This window comes from Phycodurus eques, chromosome 15 (genome assembly GCF_024500275.1).
Source record: "Phycodurus eques isolate BA_2022a chromosome 15, UOR_Pequ_1.1, whole genome shotgun sequence".
In the NCBI taxonomy this organism is placed as follows: domain Eukaryota; kingdom Metazoa; phylum Chordata; class Actinopteri; order Syngnathiformes; family Syngnathidae; genus Phycodurus; species Phycodurus eques.
The window spans coordinates 18675188-18693619 of NC_084539.1; the positions used below are offsets into that span (position 1 = coordinate 18675188).

The 18432-nt window shown below is 42.0% G+C and overlaps 1 protein-coding gene across 3 annotated transcripts in view; it reads left to right on the plus strand.

The window, feature by feature from the left end:
- The window catches only part of LOC133413399 (nipped-B-like protein B), a 37785-nt gene extending 19933 nt beyond the window's left edge, over nt 1–17852 (plus strand). For 2 of the 3 annotated variants that reach the window (XM_061697719.1, XM_061697720.1), the window contains 30 exons: nt 35–186; nt 283–363; nt 1966–2066; nt 2154–2283; nt 2355–2437; nt 2967–3099; nt 3192–3335; nt 3643–3729; nt 3814–4016; nt 4093–4195; nt 4352–4450; nt 4541–4687; nt 5179–5313; nt 5389–5487; nt 5570–5623; nt 5711–5819; nt 7128–7264; nt 7346–7486; nt 7560–7653; nt 8229–8383; nt 9575–9665; nt 9754–9927; nt 10007–10197; nt 12744–12851; nt 13647–13847; nt 13937–14083; nt 15133–15494; nt 15827–16001; nt 16169–16357; nt 17177–17852. In XM_061697719.1, coding sequence (XP_061553703.1) covers nt 35–186; nt 283–363; nt 1966–2066; nt 2154–2283; nt 2355–2437; nt 2967–3099; nt 3192–3335; nt 3643–3729; nt 3814–4016; nt 4093–4195; nt 4352–4450; nt 4541–4687; nt 5179–5313; nt 5389–5487; nt 5570–5623; nt 5711–5819; nt 7128–7264; nt 7346–7486; nt 7560–7653; nt 8229–8383; nt 9575–9665; nt 9754–9927; nt 10007–10197; nt 12744–12851; nt 13647–13847; nt 13937–14083; nt 15133–15494; nt 15827–16001; nt 16169–16357; nt 17177–17536 — 4385 coding nt within the window. In that variant the 3' untranslated portion in view covers nt 17537–17852. The remainder of the gene's footprint in view (nt 1–34; nt 187–282; nt 364–1965; nt 2067–2153; nt 2284–2354; nt 2438–2966; nt 3100–3191; nt 3336–3642; nt 3730–3813; nt 4017–4092; nt 4196–4351; nt 4451–4540; nt 4688–5178; nt 5314–5388; nt 5488–5569; nt 5624–5710; nt 5820–7127; nt 7265–7345; nt 7487–7559; nt 7654–8228; nt 8384–9574; nt 9666–9753; nt 9928–10006; nt 10198–12743; nt 12852–13646; nt 13848–13936; nt 14084–15132; nt 15495–15826; nt 16002–16168; nt 16358–17176) is intronic. The other variant, XM_061697722.1, reaches the window with a different exon arrangement.
- The last annotated feature ends 580 nt before the right edge of the window (nt 17853–18432 follow it).

Genomic DNA, 18432 nt, shown 5'->3' on the forward strand with positions numbered 1-18432 from the left:
TTGTGTACTCTTTACTTTTATTTCCTTACCCAAGGTGGTGGTCATAATTCCAAGGGGAAAAAAGCTAAAAGCTCGGGTCATAAACAGAAGACGGTCCTCCTGCTCTACAGCAAAGTGTGTGACATCATCAGCAGCCTTTCGGAGCTGGTGGAGATCCAGCTGCTCACTGACACCACCATTCTTCAGGTGAGACACTCCAGCTGTGCTCATATTTCTTTAATGACAAAAAGTGTCTGATTGTCAAGATTGTCAATTTGCATTTGTCGCCCTTTTCTCGTCCAGGTGTCCACGCTCGGTATCACGCCGTTCTTTGTGGAAAATGTCAGTGAGCTGCAGTTGTGTGCCATCGCATTGGTGACCGCGGTAAGTGTGACGCTGTAGTCTGTTTTAGTGCATATCCCTTACAAATGCAGCGGGGCTTTTACAAGTTTAATTTGTTCCATGACCACACTTGTAACTCATATCGCTAATATCTCAAAGCATCTTTCTCGACTGAAATCAATAAAAATGCAATCAATCTGTTCCATCCCCACAAAAACCCCAACAGAACTTGCTTTTAATAAGAAAAATAGCACTCTACAGTATTGTATGTGATTATTTCATGTTTTGCTGTAATTCAGTGTGCTGCTCCTTCTCGTGTGTTTGCCTTGGCCACCAGGGGCAGTATAATACATAGACATACCACATGTAGATATGACGATGAAACACAGAAGACCGTCACACCTAAGCTACAATCATATTAGTAGTTTTTCGCTGAGGATAAAGAAAATAAGCCTGTTAGTATTGTTGTATGCCCTGTCTGCACGTGTTGCAACTGCTTTTGTTCAAATATAAGTTGTTTAATCTACAAAGGTTGAATCAAGGCAACTGGACTCTTCTTGTTTTTTGAACAAACAAGAAGAGTCCAGTTGCCTTGATTCAACCTTTGCGGATTACCAATACCTGGATGACTGAGAATCTACACAGACATAAGTTTTTAAGAGGTTTAGAATTATCGTAACATCAATGCTAGTTTTGTATTGTGTGTTACCATTGAGCTAGACAACTTAATGTGGTCTGGCTAACTACTACACACTGTGTAATTCTCTACAACTGGGAGTGGCAATAAACAGTTTGAAGTAAACACTTGGCCTCTTTTGGAAAAATTGTTCACTATCTGCCCAACTTCTGCTTGTTGTTTTCTGCCACCATTTAGCGTTGGTAACGGAAATTTAAGCTCACAACTCAAGACAAAAAAATCGTTGGCGCTGCGGGTCATATCTTGAAAAACTCCTAAAGTGGGTCACTCGTAAATCAAGGTACCACTGTATGTTGTGTGACAATAGAAGACATGCAATTTATTTTTACAATTTAAAACATTTCTGAATAAAATTTCTGTGATATGCTTTCCTAAAAAAAATTAAGGCACATTTTACACACCCTTTGTTAGCCTGTTTTGAGATAGTGGCCCTGTTTCATACTCCTGGATCTTTACCTAGCCTTGTTGCCTAGTCCTGGGTGGAGAAACTCTGTGGGGGCATCCATCCATCCGTTTTCTGAGCCGCTTATCCTCACAAGGGTCACGGGAGTGCTGGAGCCTATCCCACCTATCATCGGGCAGGAGGCGGGACACACCCTGAACTGGTTGCCAGCCAATCGCAGGGCACACATAAACAAACAACCATTCGCACTCACATTCACACCTACGGGCAATTTAGAGACTTCAATTAACGTACCATGCATGTTTTGGGGATGTGGGAGGAAACCGGCGTGCCCGGAGAAAACCCACACAGGCACGGGGAGAACATGCAAACTCCACACCAGTCGTCCACCGTGCCGCCTCTGTGGGGGCAGTTATTATCTAAATTAGCCAAATTGTGACAACACAATTTGATCAGTGGGTAGGCAGTCCAGACACCCAACAATTTGTTAACGAGCGATTAAAAAGTCAGTTTTCCATACTATGTACCTTTTACTCCTCTGCAGGTGTTCTCCCGCTACAGGAAGCACAGGCAGCTCATTCTCGAAGAGATCTTCAACTCCATGGCCAGGCTGCCGTCCAGTAAACGCAACCTGAGAAATTTCAGGTAAACGACAGGATGAAGATGACATGAGTGAATGGACACTAACTCTTAGAGCCATTGTAAATGACTTTGTCTTAATACCGCTCACAGATTAAACAGCAGCAGTTCGGATGGAGGCGGCAAGCACATTCAGATGGTCACTGCCTTGGTTCTTCAGCTCATCCAGTGTGTCGTGCAGCTCCCCTCTGCCAAGGATGGAGAAGATGAACACATTAGGAAGGTGGGTAACAAGAAATAATACAAATATCTATAATTGTAATCAATATTACACTGTGTATTTGCTTCTTGCAGGTGGACAAAGACATCCTCATCACCAATTCCTATGAGACTGCCATGAGGACGGCTCAGAACTTCCTGTCAGTGTTTCTCAAGAAGTAAGTCCATGACGACCATGCAAGTGTAAAACAAGTTAACAGCCATTATTAGCAAGTTACTGCTTGTGCTTGAGTCTCCTTACAATGACGTGGCTCATTTTCAGATGTACATTGTAGCGCTGCAGGCTAGCTGTGGAATATTTTTAGAATTGAGTATTCTGTGGATTATCCCATCGATTAATAGAGTAATCAGAGAAAAATCGGATAAATCGGATGGGCTATTAAACACAGTGCACAAGTATTATTTTTGTCTACTTGGAGTCACTTTGAATGTGTGTGGCTTTAAAAGGTGGGGCCTGGCCTGGTGAGTGGTGTGGGAGTCAGCGAAAGAGAGTGTAGAGTTGGCTGTTGTGGACTCATGTTAGCGACTAGCTGTAAACTGGCTAACAGTTGGCCTGTCTGCGTGTTCAGTGCCTGCGTAATAGTTATTCTATGTACAGTATTGTGAATTAGCCAGTAATATTTACTGGTTTAATTCAAACACCCCACATTGAAATATTGTCCTGGCCGCTTTGTCTGGTTGTGTCAGATGTGGCAGTAAGCAGGGAGAGGATGACTACAGGCCTCTATTTGAGAACTTTGTCCATGATCTCCTGTCCACTGTCAACAAACCCGAGTGGCCTGCCGCCGAACTGCTGCTCAGTTTACTGGGTCGCCTCTTGGTAAGCAACGTCATTCCCATCGTTGAATCACACATCATCCCCGAAACAGCCTCTTATGTTATCTTTTTTTTGTGTGGTTTCCCGTCCTCCAGGTGCACCAGTTCAGTAACAAGCAGACAGAGATGGCACTCCGGGTGGCATCGCTGGACTACCTCGGCACCGTTGCTTCTCGCCTGCGCAAAGATGCCGTCAATAGCAAGATGGACCGAAATGCCATCGACCGAATCCTCAAAGAGGTACTGAAAAAAGATATACTTTAGAGCTCATTAGAGGGGTTTTATTTTGAGTAAATAAATATATAAAATACGTAATCCTATTTACTTTGATGTTCTTTTTGACACAATAAAAAAAATTTTTTAGCACCCAAGTCACTAAGTTGGCAACACTGCGTCACTCTCCAAACAGCAGAACTAATGACACCAAAGATTCAACCAAACAATTCAGATTTTAAATCATATTACTAACCATATAAAATCTCTACCATGGTTATTGGGAAACCGAACCGTTTCATCGCAACGCCTGACAAATCATCCATCTTTGCAGTCTCCGGGTAATGATGAGACGCAGCAACTCCAGAGGGCCCTGCTGGGCTATGTAGAGGAGAGCAGTGAAATTGAGCCCTCTCTCGTGGTGAGCATGTGTAATTCGTACCATTAATCATTATGCTCAACTTATACAACTGGATACTCACTATTCTCTCTGTGCCTCACACAGTTTGCCAGGGGTTTCTACATTGCCCAGTGGTACAGGGACATCACGAGCGAGGTAGACAAGGCAATGAAGTTGCACAATGATGACGACGACGACCCAAAAGCTTCATACGCCGCTAACGACGTCGACGCCACCGAGGAGATTGTGCAGAGGGCCGAATCGCGGAAAAAATTCCTGCGCAAGGTCATCAGGAACTCTCACACCAGGTAAAAAACACTCTACTTTTTGGATCAGTCATCTTTCACATTATTTCTGTATTAAACGCTCTCATATGTGTTTCAGGATCAGCTCTGAAACAATAGACTATAAGGACTCCTGTCTGATTGTCCGATACCTGGCCTCTATGAGGCCGTTCTCACAGAGCTTTGACATTTATTTATCACAGGTAATGTAGTCATGTCACATTGTCGGGTATACACCTACTGCTATTTTTGATCGGAAAATGCTCAAAATTGTGCCAATTGTCATTATATGTGTACCCCAGCGTAGCACAAGTTTGGTATTGTGTAGCTCATCACCAAGCGCTTTCTGTCATGCGTAGATCCTGAGAGTGCTCGGTGAGAGCGCCATCGCAGTCAGGACTAAAGCCATGAAGTGTCTCTCAGAGGTTGTGGCAGTGGACCCAAGTATTCTAGCAAGGGTGAGACACTCCCATATCATTGTTGTGCATGTTCATAACGCCGTAGGGTCTTACTTATGAACTGATAAAAAAATTTTTCTTGCTCTTCAGTCCGACATGCAGCGTGGCGTTCACGGCCGCCTCATGGACAACTCCACCAGCGTGCGAGAGGCAGCTGTGGAGCTCGTAGGACGCTTTGTGCTCAGTCGACCCGAGCTCATCGAGCAGTACTATGACATGCTCATCGAGAGGATATTGGTAATGAATTGTCCTTAGATTTGGTTCCCGCTTATGTGAAACCATGTAAATGTATAATGGGATGCCACAAATCACAGATCGATGTGTTCCTTGTTTCAAGTTAATTGTTTGATTTACATTCAGTACTGAATTCTGAATTCAAATACATGTACCATTAAATCCCTTATTGTCGCTCTTGCATATCATTACATAAGAAATATGACGTTAATTCACTGGCCACATACGTAAAATGACGTGGAGCGCCAGATTTGGCTTGAGGGCCTTGAGGTTGACACCTGTGTTCTACATGGTACACATTTAGCTTTGCTCCTGGCTTTAACAAGTCCACAAACATATGCCAACACTGCCACCTAAAGATAAAAAGATGAATTGCACCACGAGCAGCAGAGCCACAGGAAATTCAGGTGTTTACAAGTTTCCCCGTTCCCACATTTAAAAGCGAATTTGATTAAATTCACTTTAACTGACCTGTTTTGTTGTTTGTCCACTAGGACACGGGTATCAGCGTGAGGAAGAGAGTCATCAAGATCCTGAGAGATATTTGTCTGGAGTTGCCGGACTTCCACAAGATCACCGAGATGTGTGTCAAGATGATCCGAAGGGTCAACGACGAGGAGGGGATTAAGGTATAAGTCAAAACCTTCTGGGGGCTTTATTTGTTTTATTCAATTTTATTTAACTAAGCTTTTTTGATCCTACAGAAACTGGTGAATGAGACCTTCCAGAAAATCTGGTTCACACCCACACCCAGTCATGACAAAGATGCCATGATCAGGAAAATCTTGAACATCACAGATGTGGTGTGTAATTGATTTCGTTAAGTACGTGCATTATGTTTTTTGCATTATGTATGATGATTTACTGATTTTTATTTCATCTCAGGTGCTTGCATGTAAAGATTCCGGCTACGATTGGTTTGAGCAACTCCTCCAAAACGTATGTTTTTGAGTTGGATATGATTATGTGTGTTTTTGATTTAGGGTCACTTACTTTTTAAACCGGTTGTCCTCCAATTTTTTTTAGCTCCTTAAATCAGAAGAAGCCGCTTCGTACAAACCTGCTAAGAAGGCCTGCAGTCAACTGGTGGACAATCTGGTGGAGCACATAGTGAAATATGAGGAGTCCATTGCAGGTAAAAAGAGGAATTGATTCCTGTTTGCTTCAAATTGACATACACTACCAAAAGTTAATTTGCTCTGCGATACAAATTAAAATGAATGCAAGTGCCATCAATCCTTTGCAGCCCTACAAAAAAACACCAGCACACATTTTTGTAACCTGATTTTGAACAAGAAAAATAGCACTGTAAAGTATTGTAATGTATAATAACATACTGTAAATTGTAAGTACATAGATGAAATGTAAATTAGACAGGTTGTGTGTCATGATTTCATGCTTCAATGTTCTCCTTCTGGTGTGTGCATGTTGGCCAATAGGTGGCAGTGTAATACTGACACACATAATATACCGAGAAGAGTTTCACAACTAAGTGACTCAGTAAGCTCCACAATCAATCATTTTTCACAGCGGATAAAGAATATATGCCTGTGAGTTTTTTTATATTGTCTGCCTGTGTTGCTGCACGGTTTGTGTTCAGATATCCATTGCATAAAGGGTTGTAGCTACCGCAACATCGATGATTGTTTCGTTATCCTGTTTATGGTGTTTTGCATTGTGTTAGCATTAAGGTAGCAGACTTTCATAAGTTATGTGTTTTGATTAAATAAGGTGTAATTCTGTTTTTTTAATGTTAAAACTTCAGCTGCTTGTTGTGAAGTTTGTGGCCACCAGGTAGTATTCATAACTAACATTTTTGCTCGCAAGTCAGGACAAAGAACGTGGCTTAGCGACAACTAGTATCACAAAAAACTTGTAAGTCGAGGTACCACTGTATACACTACAGTTACGTTTGGTACATATATACGTAGTGTACATATTTTCTGAAATATATAAATATACTGTTTATAAATATATTATTTGATTCATCCATCCATCCATCCATTTTCTGAGCCGCTTCTCCTCACTAGGGTCGCGGGCGTGCTGGAGCCTATCCCATCGGGCAGGAGGCGGGGTACACCCTGAACTGGTTGCCAGCCAATCGCAGGGCACATATAAACAAACAACCATTCGCACTCACATTCATACCTACGGGCAATTTAGAGTTGCCAATTAACCTACCATGCATGTTTTTGGGATGTGGGAGGAAACCGGAGTGCCCGGAGAAAACCCACGCAGGCACGGGGAGAACATACAAACTCCACTCAGGCGGGGCCGGGGATTGAACCCCGGTCCTCAGAACTGTGAGGCAGACGCTCTAACCAGTCGCCCACCGTGGCACCTTATTTGATTCAATAATATATTTTTTATGTATTAAAAAATATTAATCCTTTTTAAATATATCTATCACTGTTTTTGTATTCTCTGTGTGTGTGTGCTTCAGAGTGTGAGGACAAGGGCGTCAACTCAGGTCGCCTCGTGGCGTGCGTCACCACACTGTATCTGTTCAGCAAAATCCGACCACAGCTGATGGTCAAACATGCCATGACTATGCAGCCCCACTTGACTACCAAGTGCAACGTAAGGACCTATTGCCGTTGATTTATTGTACCATAGCACCCTCTACTTTCAGCAATAACAGCTGGCTCTGTACTGTTGCAGAATCAGAGTGACTTAATGGTGATTTGCAACGTTGCCAAGATCCTGGAGCTGGTCGTGCCCCTGATGGACAATCCCAGCGAGAATTTCCTCACCACCATGGAAGAAGACCTCATGAAACTTATCGTCAAATATGGAATGATGGTCCGTCTCATTTGTAACATCCTTGGTCTGTGTAAAGGTGGTAGTAATGTCAATTGTGTGGTTTGCTTCTCAGGTTGTGCAGCACTGCGTAAGCTGTCTCGGTGCTGTGGTAAACAAGGTCACACACAACTACAAGTTTGTTTGGGCTTGTTTCAATCGTTTCTACGGTAAGAATAAAATATGTAGCTAAAAGGAGACATATGATGCATTTTTCTTACAATTTAGAACAGTTACCAGGTGTCTTAATAACATGTCTGTGGCATGCTTTGGTCAAAATACTCCAAGCATCAAGAAATATAGGACATTTTACACACCTACTGTATTTCCTGTCTTGCTGAAATTAGCCTTTTTTGGGGGGCGGGGGGGGGGTTCTGTCTCATGCGAGTAAGCCACGTCTCATCCCGCCCCATTTACTGCAAGTCAGGTTTTGGTTACCCTGATGACCAGCACCATAGCGTGGGCTTTGCCACTCTAGGCACTTGTCGTTATCTTGCCGGCAAGTGTATGTGTAACACAAGGTTTTCTTGGCGGTTTGTTTCCACACTTGAATGGTGGGCAGGAATTCCTGAAGCCCAACATTTTGGATGCAAACAATAAAAAGTAAATTTTCTGTAATATGCCCCCTTTAAATATAATGTAACAGTGGCTACAGCGCTCATTCATTCATAATGGTTCCTTCAGTTCAAAGATCCTGCGTTGCTGTTAGATGAACATATAAGGTTTTTCCTCCCTTAATTTGTAGGTGCGCTGACCAAACTCAAGACCCAGCACCAGGAGGACCCAAACAGTCCCACCTTGGTGACGAACAAGCCCACGCTGCTTCGCTCACTGTTCACGGTCGGTGCTTTGTGTCGACACTTTGACTTTGACCAAGAGGAGTTCAAGGGTGCCAGCAAGGTAGGATCCCTGCTTCACCAGGCAAAATATTTAGAATAATCTTCATTGGCCAAGTATTTTAAAACACATAAGACATTTGTCTCCATTTGTTGGAGCCACTCTAATACTACAGCAAAAAAGCCATGATAACAAAAGATGCATTTAGGGCATAAAGACATTTAGGGCATAAATTACAGTCGTTAAACAATATAAGGGTCAACAATGATATCACTATAAAGTGCGTCCTAGTGGCCAAGTCACAATCACTCAGTCGTCATTAAAATGTAGCAGAATAATGAAACTCTGAAGGCTTATTATAAGCAACCAAACATTTGCACATATTCCAGCACAAAGATAGGGCTTCTAAAATGTTTCCTTTATTTTATATATAAAAATAATAATAATTGGAAGTATGTGATTTTGGCATGCCCTACACACTGCTCTAACTACGTGTGTAATAAGTTGGTAAATTTTTTTTTTTTTTACACATTTCTATTGTCTACAACAGGTTAGTTGATAAAAATTTTATAATGTATAATTCTATTTTCAAAATTATTAAATATTTTGCTTGTGTCTCTGAATTTTCGGCCCACCCTGTCATTACGGGGTAACTAATGACTCCAATGTTTTCAGCGACATAACAACCAGCATTTTGTCTTTCTTAAATGGATGCTGAAGCAGTGGACAGTTGCAGAAAAAATATTTACACTTATGTTTTGTAATTTTCGTCATATTATGCGTGTAGTTGGTTGTTGTCGACCTTAACGTCCACTCTGTCATAGTGACATATCAATTGCGATAGAAACCTTTCAGAAATATTTAAATATGTTTGTTGAACAGTACACAGTCAGCTTGCTAACTGAATTGTGTTACTGAGTGAAGGTTCACCACATGCTCGTTAAATGCTAACATTAGGCATAAATGTCCACCCTGTCTTTGTCCACACTGTCAGCAAGCTCACCTGTTTTTCTGTTTGCATGTCCATTGTCTGCTTGCAATTCATTTATGAAAAGAAAAAGTGTGGAAGCTTGACCAACATGCATTTCTAACAGCATAACATCTACTTCATACTATTAATATGAAGTTCAGTGGAAAATCCCAACTTTTTGGGGGTGAAATGAGAAAATCTTAAAGGCACCTTATTGACACAAAGTGTCCAGCAGTGCAATGATATTGATTAAGAACCTTAACAACAACTATTATGTTTTCTAGCTCATCATTAAGGACAAGGTCTTGGAGCTTCTTCTGTACTTTACAACTCACAAAGATGAGGAGGTCCAGGCCAAGGCCTTAATTGGTTTAGGTATATCAGAGCTTTTTACCACACTACTGTATGTTCTGTCTGTTTACTTGTTTTCCCTCAGTATTTACATGATTTCTGTCGCTTCAAGGCTTCCAGTTCATCATGCATCCGGAGCTGATGTTCGTGGAGGACGTGAAGATTCTCTACAACACCACCCTGTCGGACGAGCACAGTCTGGTCAGTCTGAAGATCCAAGTGCTTAAAAACATGCAGACATATCTACAGGAGGAGGACTCGCGAATGCAAGAGGCTGACCGTGAATGTGAGTTAAATCAAACATTTGCTAATTACCGCTTTTTGTTCCATCGTGTCATCATGTTGATGTGTTTTTGTTGTCTCAGGGAAGGACAAGGCCAAACAGGAGGATCTGAAGGAGATGGGTGACATCTCATCAGGCATGAGCAGCTCTATCATTCAGATCTACCTGAAGCAGGTGTTGGACTCCTTCCTGCACACGCAATCCACGGTGCGACACTTTGCTCTGAGCGTGATCACGCTGACGCTCAGCCAGGGCCTCATCCACCCTGTGCAGGTACACACTCACTTTTTTCACTTTTTATCACTTCCATCTCAAGCCTCTCAGATCATAAACCATCGGTGTCAAACGTCCTTCCCACAGGATGAATTCGAAAGTGCCAAAGTACTGTAGCGATTCTGCTGTTGCAGTGGTGTGAAAAAGTGTTTTCCCCCTTCCTGATTTCTTTTTTTTTTTTTTGCATGTTTATCACACTTAAATGTTTCCCATCATCAAACAAATTTAAATGTTAGTCAAAGACAACACAAGTAAACACAAAATGCAGTTTTTAAATGAATGTTTTTATTATTAAGAAAGAAAGAAAATCCTAACCTACATGACTCTGTGTGAAAATGTGATTGCCCCCTAAACCTAATTACTGGTTGGGCCACCCTTAGCAGCAACAAGTGCAATCAAGCGTTTGTGATAACTTGCAATTAGTCTCTTTAGTCTCTTACAGAGCTGTGGAGGAATTTTGGCCCACTCATCTTTTTCGGAATTGTTATAGTTCAGCCACATTGGAGGGTTTTCAAGCATGAACCGCCTTTTTAAGGTCATGCCACAGCATCGCAATAGGATTCAGGTCAGGACTTTGACTAGGCCACTCCAAAGTCTTCATTTTGTTTTTCTTCAGCCATTCAGAATTGGACTTGCTGGTGTGTTTTGGATGATTGTCCTGCTGCAGAACCCAAGTTCATTTCAGCTTGAGGTCACGAACAAATGGCCGGACATTCTCCTTCAGGATTTTTGGGTAAACAGCAGAATTCCTGGTTCCATTTATCACAGCAAGTCTTCCAGGTCCTCAAGCAGCAAAACAGCCCCAGACCATCACACTACCACCACCATATTTTACTGTTGGTAGGATGTTCTTTTTCTGAAATGTGGTATTACTTTTACGCCAGATGTAATGGGACACATACCTTCCAATAAGTTCTACGTTTGTCCCGTCAGACCACAGAGTATTTTCCCAAATGTCTTGGTGATCATTAAGATGTCTTCTGTCAAAATTTAAATCAGCCTTAATGTTGTTTTTTCTCAGCAGTGGCTTTTGTCTTGGAAGTCTACCATGCAGGCCATTTTTGTCCAGTCTCTTTATTATGGTGGAGTCATGAGCACTGAGCTTAACTGAGCCAAGTGAGGCCTGCAGTTATTTGGGGTCTTCTGTAACCTCTCAGAGGAGTCGCCATTGTGCTCTTGGGGTAATTATGGTTTGCCGGCCACTCCCGGGAAGGTTCACCACTGTTCTATGTTTTTGCCATTTGTGGATAATGGTTCTCACTGTGGTTCGCTGGAGTCCCAAAGCTTTAGAAAAGGCTTTATAACCTTTTCCACACGGATAGATCTCAATTACTTACTTTCTCATTTGTTCCTGAATTTCTTTAGATCTCGGCATGATGTCTAGATTTTGAGGAGTTTTTGGTCTACTTTGTCAGGGAGGTCCTATTTAAATGATTTCTTGATTGTGAACAGGTGTGGCAGTATTAGGGGTGGGTGTAGCTAGAAAAATTGATAGTTATGTTTTAAGGGGGGGGGCAATCACTTTCTCAAGCGAGGCCATGTAGGTTTGGATTTTTCTTCACCCTAATAATAAAAACAATTTTAAAAAACTCAAGTTTAGTGTTTCTTTGTGTTGTCTTTGACTAATATTTAAATTTGTTTGATGATGGTAAACATTTAAGTGTGACAAGCATGCAAAAAAATAAGAAATCAGGAAGGGGGAAAGCACTTCTTCACACCACTGCATGTGTTGTGTTAAGAGTTCTATAATTTAGGAAGTTAATGTAGGGTTTGAGAATCTATCCAGCCATTCATTTTCTTTACCGCTTATCCTCACGAGGGTCGCGGGCTGCTGGAGCCTATCCCAGCCATCTTCGGGCGGGTTTTGAGAATTACAATTAAAATACAATATTATGCACAGCAGTGGTACCTCGACTTTGTGACCCGCCTTACGGGTTTTTCACGACACAAGCAACTCCTGGCAGATTAAAGGTTTTTGTCTTTATATGCAATCAACGTGATCAGTTATGAAGCATACATATACTGTTGATGATAAAGTGAAGCAGGTTTTTCAGAAAATTTGAAGTTGTTCTTAATGTTCGGAAAATTATATTTTATTTAATATAACAATGTATTTGTATTGTTTGAATAAAAACACTGTATTGATCTATATATGTTGTTATACTATACCGCTGTCATCGGGCCGAAACCTGTTTGTCAAAATTTTTCACAAATCTATTCTTTTGGTCAGTCCCCACATCGGTCCATTATTTTTAGAAATTATTGACGAATCTAAAGTGTTGAAAATGTCTTTCTCTGACCATACAATGTAAATGGTTCAACAAACAGGCTTTGTGTGTGTGTGTTTGTGTGGTTTCCTGAAAGATGGTGTTGGAGATGTGAGGATTCTGCCCGACACCAGCGATATGTTCTTGATATATTAATTATGCTATGATTTTACTAGTCCGGCCCACTTGACATCATACTAGGCTGTATGTGGCTCCTAAACTACTATGAGTTTGGCACCCTTGACATAAACAGTTATGTGTGTGTGTGTGTGTTTTTAGTGCGTTCCCTACCTGATTGCCATGGGAACCGACCCTGAGCCAACCATGAAGAACAAGGCTGATCAACAACTGGTGGAGATTGACAAGAAATATTCAGGCTTTATCCATGTAAGTGGGCTCACAAAGTGAATAAGCAATGACAGGGGATCCTCGGTTTACGATGCACCCGATATACGTCGATTTGAGGTTACAAACGCTGTGCAATGGACTAGTTTGCTGATCGGCATAAGAATATGTGGTCATGTGGCACAAGATGGCACGCTCAGTCACCGCTATTCTTAAAAGATGGAACCGCAGGACTGGCAGGGAGGAACAACAGCAGTGGTTTGAATTGAAGCTTCATCTTCATTGCCAAAATGTTTTGCCGAATAATACACAGACAACAACTGTGTGCTAATACGAACTTTATTCATCAAAGAAGTTGCTTGATACAACACACATCACACACACCAAAATCGCGACAGTGAACGCTACCGTTGTGCCGCTTTAAAAAAGGTGAAACACAGAAATGCTGAATTATTTGGAGCCTGCGCAGGGCTCCCACTAATTGTGTTTTTAAGCATTTGCTTTTATTTGTTTCTTCGCCAGTCTGTCAAAATGTCTTTTTGTGAAACTGGTCCATGGTGCAGAAAAGGTTGAGGACCGCTCTACTGTGCTTAAAAATATCATTTACGTCATCAATTAATCAACTTTGACTCGACCTTCATCACATTATAGTCCATGACAAAAAATCAATAGTAGTTCTACCCTTACAGTACACATGGATCCAGTTCTGTGCTTAAATTCATAGGGATTTTTCCTTTACCCTTTTCTCAACCCTCAGGAATGTTTTTGCTCACGTCATAATGGGGTCATCAAAAAAGACAACTTCCCATGACTAACTGGGGATTTGTAAATTGATAGATGAAGGCCGTAGCAGGGCTGAAGTTGTCCTATCAGATCCAGCGGGCCATCGCCAGATCCGCAGACGCGATCCTCCGAGGCTTCCGACACCACGACACCGACGCGGCCCTCTGCGCTCATCTGTACACTTTGGTTCGGGGGAACCGCCAACATCGGCGAGCCTTCCTCATTTCTCTGCTCAACATGTTTGACGACAGCTCCGTAAGTAGTACACAGTAATAAGAATTATACTTTTGGCTGCTGGCTTTGTTTCAAGATTAATAAATGGATATTTTATTTCCCCCCATCAGAGAACTGAGGTGAACTTGCTGTTATTCGTGGCGGACAACTTGGCCTGCTTCCCATACCAGACGCAGGAAGAGCCTCTTTTCATCATGCACCACGTGGACATCACTCTGTCTGTCTCTGGGAGCAACCTGCTGCAGTCTTTTAAAGAGGTGAGAAGTATTTGTGCAGCTCGATGTCCTGCCTTTTCCATTTCTTTCTTGAAATGATGACGTGCTGTGAAAATGATCACGATTCTTGTGATGCAAATTCTAACGATTAATAGGAATGTTTGACACAATAAACAATTCAATTAGATTTTTGTCAACGAATAGACATACAAAATTGTTGGTACCCCTCTGTTAATGAAATAAACACCCACAGTGGTCTCATAAATAACTTGAATCTGACAAAAGTAAGAATAAATAAAACAATTAATGAAAATTAACCAGTGAAAATCAGACATTGATTTTGAATTGCTTTAGGTCCATTCCAATTTAATCCGATACTGGTTTTTGTGATGATATTGGTTTGTTATCTGATATCGAGTATCGGATTGGGACACCCCTAGCTGTAATATGAGTCATTTTTCATAGAGAATATAGGATATATGCCAGTGAGTATTGTTAAACCATCTGTGTACATTTTGTTGTTCCACCACTCTGTTGCTTCTAAAACCGTTATTGATCCTAATGGGTAGCATGGCAAAGGTGCTTTGCATTGTTTTGGTTTTTTTTAGCTTTAAGTTAAACTGACCTTTTTTTAAGGCAAAGCTATGTAGTTTATAATACACAACATGTAATTCTCCTTGTTTTGTTTAGTTGTACAGGAAACCTCAACTGGGTGTGGCATGAAACAACTTAAACCCTCTTTTTTGATGAATTGTTCAATATTTTCCAAACTGCTGCTTATTGTGAAGTGAGTTGAATTGAGTTCTCTGCCATCATACAGCGCTCATATCTCAAGTCTGTGCACGCAAGTCAAAGCAAAAAATTGTCCGAATGACTGCTCGTATCTCGAAACACTCATAAGTTGGGTCACTCGAATCTCAAGGCACTACTGTATAGTCTGCCAAGCAAGCGCTCTCTCACTCGACCTTTAAGAGGAAAAAAGCACATCATGCAAAACGCATTAACAATAATTCAAATTTGAAGGGGTAATACTAAACCATGTGAAAAGTTAATGGGTAAACCGTTTCATACCTACTTTGCTCCCTGTGTAGTCGTTAAGAAAAGGGCCAGTACCACGGCCAAAGAAGATAAAGAAAAAGAAGAAAAAGAAAAAGAAGACAAAGCCTCGGAAGATGCGAGACAGCTCTGACGACAGCGAGGAGAGCAGCAGCCGATCCAGTAGCAGCAGCAGCAGCAGCAGCAGCAGTAGCAGCAGCAGCAGCAGCGAGGAGGAGGAGGAGGTGGAACATGTCCACAAGCATTCTGACTCCGACATGGATGATGAGGACGTGGTGATGGCCCGCCTCCCCGAGGACCCGAAGCCTCTGCTGGACTTTTCTGTGGCTTCGCAGGGAATCTTATTGCTGCTCATGCTCAAACAACATTTGAAGAATCTGTTTGGCTTCTCAGACAGGTAGGCAAGCTCTGGAATATTCCACGAAACCCTCTGTGGTAATCAGGGTTGTTTGGCTTAAATCAAACTCCCCCCAAAAATCATAATCAATATTAAACCCCAAAATTCTGAATTCTATATGAAATATATAAAATATAATACAAACCCCATAGAAAATGGATGGGTAGAAATTCAATTTAAAAATGTTTGCATTCCGATTACCATTTTAAGAAAACTGATAAACAAAATCTTTTATACGTTTTGCGCATCATTTTTTTAAAATAAAAAAACAAAACATTTTCATCATTCGCTGTGCTCGCGCTCTAGCTGAAAGAGTTTTGTTTATCCGACAGCAAAATCCAGAAGTATTCGCCAACGGAATCGGCCAAGGTGTACGACAAGACCGTGAACAGGAAATCCAAGGTGCACTTCAACCCTCGCCAGACTCTGGACTTCCTGAAAGTCGGTCTGTCCAGCACAGACATCAGCTACGAGACCAAAAAGGATATCGTCAAACAGTATTTACACGTAAGAATTCATTTCCGAGAGCTCGTTCTCTCTTTCTGGTTCAACACGGGCCATGAGTGTGTTTGCATGTGTTATGGCCCTTAACTCAGTTTGAAGTCATTAAACCTACATTTAGAGATTATTTCAGGGGCTAGTTATGAAATCATTTGACTGACTTTACGTTGTAGTTCAAAGTGCTGATGGAGCACCTGGACCGCGAGGAAGAGGAAGAGGAGGGCGAGGCCAGCGCCAACGCCAGAAACAAAGCAATTACCTTGCTGCTCCAGGGCCCCAAACCCCGAAACCACAACCACAACAATCACGCGGCGCCGCTTGAGTCTGAGGATGAGGAGAGCGAGGATGAAGACCCCCCGGCGGTAATCAAATAGCTTATGATAACTTAGTTCCCATACATAAATTGTATGATTTTTGTGTTTTTGTTTTCCCTGCATGTGAAGGAAATTGAAACTATGTGGCGAGTCATGAAATGTTTTTGAACAATCGGGCCAGAATGTAGGAATTAAGATATACAGGGGGACATGTGCTTATTTGTTCCACTGAATGATGCCCCGAGCATTAATTTATGATGCTTATTTTAATCCATCCATCAATTTTCTATAGCGCTTGTCCTCATTAGCGTTGTGGGTGACCTGGTCCCCATCCTAGCCGACCTTTGGATAAGAGAAGCGGGATACAACCTGATCTGGTCACTGACCAATCACAGGGCACATATAGAGAAGTGACCATTCACATGTACATTTACACCTATGGGCCATTTAGAGTAGCTCATTAACCTTTTGGTGAGAGAAGTGGGGTATACCCTGGACTGGTCCCCAGCTAATCGGAGGGCACATATAGACAAGCAACCACTCACATTAACACCTATGGACAATTTAGAGTCTTTAGTGAACCTATTCTGACTTTTGGCGGCAGAAGCAAGACACAACACGGACTGGAGAATGTTTTTTAGACTACAAGTGCTGTTCGATTGACTGGCGACCAGTCCAGGGTGCACCACACTTCTCTCACCAAAGGTCAGCTGAGATGCAATATTTCTTTTATTTAGAGAATGCATAGTACTTACAATAATTACAGGAAATGGATGGGTAATCATTACAGTAGTCGTACTTCCAGTCGTTTTATTCTCTTTAAAAGGCCAAACAGCGCATGAAAGCGTTGCTTCTTTTTACCCGCAGCAGAAGTCACGGCGAGGCGACGACTCGGCGGAGGATTCCGGCCACATCAACGAGAGCGTGGATGTGACGGACGTGGTGGCCATCCGCTGTCCCAGATACAAAGACAGGCCGCAGATCGCGCGGGTGGTACAGAAGACCAAAAGCGGCTACAGCGTACACTGGATGTCCGGTTCCTACTCCGGGCCCTGGGCTGTGGCCAAGAAACGGGACGGTCGCAAAAAGGTGCCTTGGTTGGACAACATCAAGGAGTCGGACATTATTTATAAGAAAATCTCCTTAACGAGCGGACACAAGCTGACAAACAAAGTGGCACAGACGTTACGGGCGCTATACGCCGCCAAGGACGGGACTAAGCATTAGTTGCCACTCTGACATGACAGCCCATGTGGATCTGGTATGTTACAGAGAGACATTCAAAGCTCTTTCTATTTAAGGACCTAATAGACCAAGTTGAAGTTAACACACCAGAAGGAAATGTTTGGGAAAACATTGGGTGGGAGCTCCTTCGCTGTTGTGCAGCAACCCGGTTCATTTTTACTCCCACTGACTGTATTATAGTTGAACTAAAAAAAATATGTTTATATCTGAAAATAATTCTGTAAAAAAAAAAAAAAAAAAAAGAAAAAAGAAAGTGAATGTTGGAAATTAGTGTATTGACGTTCTTAATAAAGTGTTTTTGGACTTTAAAAAAAAGCATCTGAGTAATTTAATGTCAAAAATCTGAATGAAAAGAAAGAGTTTTAATTCACGGAGCGTGCCAGCCATCCATGTTCTATAACGCTTGTCTTCTTTCGGGTCACAGGAGAGTTGCAGCCTATCCCAGCTGACTTTTGCTGTGAGAAGCGGAGTAAACCCTGGACTGGTCGCCAGTCAATTGCAGGGCACATATAGAGAAACAAGCATTCACATTTACAGCTTTATGTAATTTTGAGTGTTAAATTAACCGCAGATGACATTTGGTGAGTGAAGCGGGGTACACCCTGGAGTGGTGGCCAGAAAATTGAAGGGCACATGACAAACAAGCATTCACATTTACATTAACATTCACACCTATGGGAAAGTTTCATCGCCTGACTTCCGGCGAGAGATTTTAGAGTCAGACATTATTTTTGGGGGGTAATAAAAGTGGTGTACACCCATTGGCGAGAGAAGCTGTACACCCTCTGGACTGGTTGCCAGTCAATTACAGGGCACATATCAACAAACAAGCATCCACACTCACATGTTTTCAGAATATGGGAGAAAGCCATAATACC